The sequence below is a fragment of the Amphimedon queenslandica genome, unplaced genomic scaffold (assembly GCF_000090795.2).
Source record: "Amphimedon queenslandica unplaced genomic scaffold, v1.1 AMPQUscaffold_12248, whole genome shotgun sequence".
Lineage (NCBI taxonomy): Eukaryota > Metazoa > Porifera > Demospongiae > Haplosclerida > Niphatidae > Amphimedon > Amphimedon queenslandica.
In genome coordinates this window covers 15,051-17,370 of record NW_003547514.1, presented here as the reverse complement: position 1 = coordinate 17,370, position 2,320 = coordinate 15,051, and the positions used below count along the sequence as shown (strand labels likewise).

Here is a 2,320-nt window from a genome sequence, read left to right as displayed (position 1 = left end):
GAATATGGATACAACTTCACTTTTAATGAGTCTGATAATAGCTCAAGGCTCACTTTTCATTTGAATGCATCTGAGAGCATTAATGTTGTGTGCAAAAATGGAAATGTAAATGACAATAGAACTACAAATATCACAGATTCAGGTAAGAATTGAAGTAGTTTTAAAAGTAAATTATCCTTCAATAGGTTATAATGCAAAAGCTCCAACAAACTTAACAACAACCTTCAATGCAAGTGGAGTTACTTTAGAATGGGAAGACACTGGACATAACTGTACTTCTACTGTGTATAATGTGACACTTAATAGTGCATCAACCAGTGAATTGACCTATCATAATACTAGTGACACAACCATATTTATAAACTCAAGTGAACTAAACACAGCAGAAATCTATGCATACACTGTTAGAGGATGGAATGGACAGCAAAGTAACGTCAGTGAACCATTCACACTTGGTAAAGAATATAAGCTCAGTAACATGTACCTAATTTTGATTTGTAGCTCCTCATGAAGTGATGAATGTTACAATAGATACAACTAATACTACTGATCCTTGTAAGAATGATAGTTGCTGTGCTGATGTGACACTGAATATAATACTGGTGAGATACAATGAATAATCCATACATGTATTTCAACAATTCATAGGAGTCACTAGACCCATATGTGAAGCATCCAGATCAGTACTACAACATATCATACAATTCCAATACTGAAAATATACCAGTACCATATGAAGTAACAGAGTATGGTGAAACAGAATGGACTGGATCAGGATTAAAATACAATGAGACCTACTGCTTTACAGTCATACCAATAAATGATTTTAGCACAGGAGAGCCAAAAGGTATGTTGTGTGTGTAATAGTTTATATATTGAGCACTTTATGTATGCAGATAATGATACCACTACTGAATATCCATGTGAATCACCAGGAAATGGTGGTGATAATGGTGATGATAATCCAAGTAATAATGATACAGGATGGATTGTAGGATCTGTTATAGGAGGAGTGGTTTTAATAATAATACTCTTAGTAATGGGCATAATATATATAAAATGTATCCAAAGATGAGGAAACAAATTAAAAACAGACAATACTTGTGCTTACACAGTTTGCGTGAATTAATGAACGAAATTTCTTGCTGTTTTGTTATAGTTTCTAATTAACTAATAATAATAATAATTTGAGGGTGTCACAATAACTCATATGTGGCATAATTGGGTTGATCATAAACATCTAGTCTAATAACTATGCGTGAATTTATAATAAAGAAAATTAGAAAATGAAAATGGTGAAGCTCAGGAGCAATGGAGCAAGAGTTATTGGAGTCATAATAGGATTATATATTGTGTAGCAAAGTGACATGTGATCCTTTTATAAACATTGGATCTTTTATCAGTTATTGTAAATAGTAAATTAACAAGGAACTTGGTAATTCAAACCACTAGTTTTACAATAAGCTACAGCAATTGTTTAATCCAACTATGCTACTCAATACTGTTGCATTACTATTAGGAGTGGAACTTATTCTTCTCTACTCTGGATTGGCAGGTAAGCAATTAAACTATTTTATAATTATTATACACTATTCATTTTATACAGATGGTGCTTTCACTAACTTTCAGTGTACTGATGAGCCAGTATGTGCAGGGGGGTCAGTGTATATTCCCGCCGTTTAAATTTCCAAATGTTTGAGATTTAGATATTATGGTAACTACTCAATAATCTAATGTCTAAACAATTGACATTTTGCAAGTTATGAGTAAAATAATAATTTCATAAATCCTAATAAATTTAATTTTTGTAATTAAAATGGTGATGCCAATAACTATATGTACAAAACATTTTGTAATTTTACAATTGGTGTTTTAGGAGTAAAATTCAGTTGCATAAATATTTAGAACATTGGATTTGTAATTTTAGTTCTGAATTTGCAAATTTCCAAAGTTACATATTGTCTCATTCAAGAAAGTCAAGCATAAAATAATATTTTCAAAAATCCTAAAAATTGAATGTTTGCAATTAGAATGATAATGCCAATATGCCATAGTGCATTATATTGTGTAATTTTACAGTTAGTATTTGATGTTCAAATTTCAATAATATGAAGATTTTAAACTTTGGATTTTTAATTTTAGCTACAAAGTTCCAAATTTCATAATTGCTTCGTCCAAAACAGACATGCTTAAAATAATACTTTCAAAAATCCTAATAAATTAAATTATTGTAATTAAAATGATGATGCCAATAAACAAAGTTCAAAATATTTTGCAGTTTTACAGTAAGTATTTTAAAAATAAATTTCAATTACATAAG

General features: G+C 30.0%; 1 protein-coding gene across 1 annotated transcript; it reads left to right on the top strand.

Moving 5' to 3' along the window:
- The first annotated feature begins 6 nt into the window (after window positions 1-6).
- LOC109588186 (uncharacterized) lies at window positions 7-1,237 on the top strand. Its single transcript, XM_020004365.1, has 5 exons — window positions 7-142; window positions 186-455; window positions 502-602; window positions 649-847; window positions 897-1,237. Exons 3-5 carry the CDS (start codon window positions 516-518, stop codon window positions 1,073-1,075), a joined length of 465 nt encoding a protein of 154 aa, XP_019859924.1. The 5' UTR covers window positions 7-142; window positions 186-455; window positions 502-515; the 3' UTR covers window positions 1,076-1,237.
- Window positions 1,238-2,320: the final 1,083 nt, after the last annotated feature.

Excerpts from the sequence above, each read along its gene's own strand:
- LOC109588186 (XM_020004365.1), top strand. The coding sequence starts at position 516 with ATGAATGTTACAATAGATACAACTAATACTACTGATCCTTGTAAGAAT. Across the intron at positions 603-648 it reads TGACACTGAATATAATACTG|GAGTCACTAGACCCATATGT; the intron begins GTGAGATACAAT and ends AACAATTCATAG. Across the intron at positions 848-896 it reads TAGCACAGGAGAGCCAAAAG|ATAATGATACCACTACTGAA; the intron begins GTATGTTGTGTG and ends TTATGTATGCAG.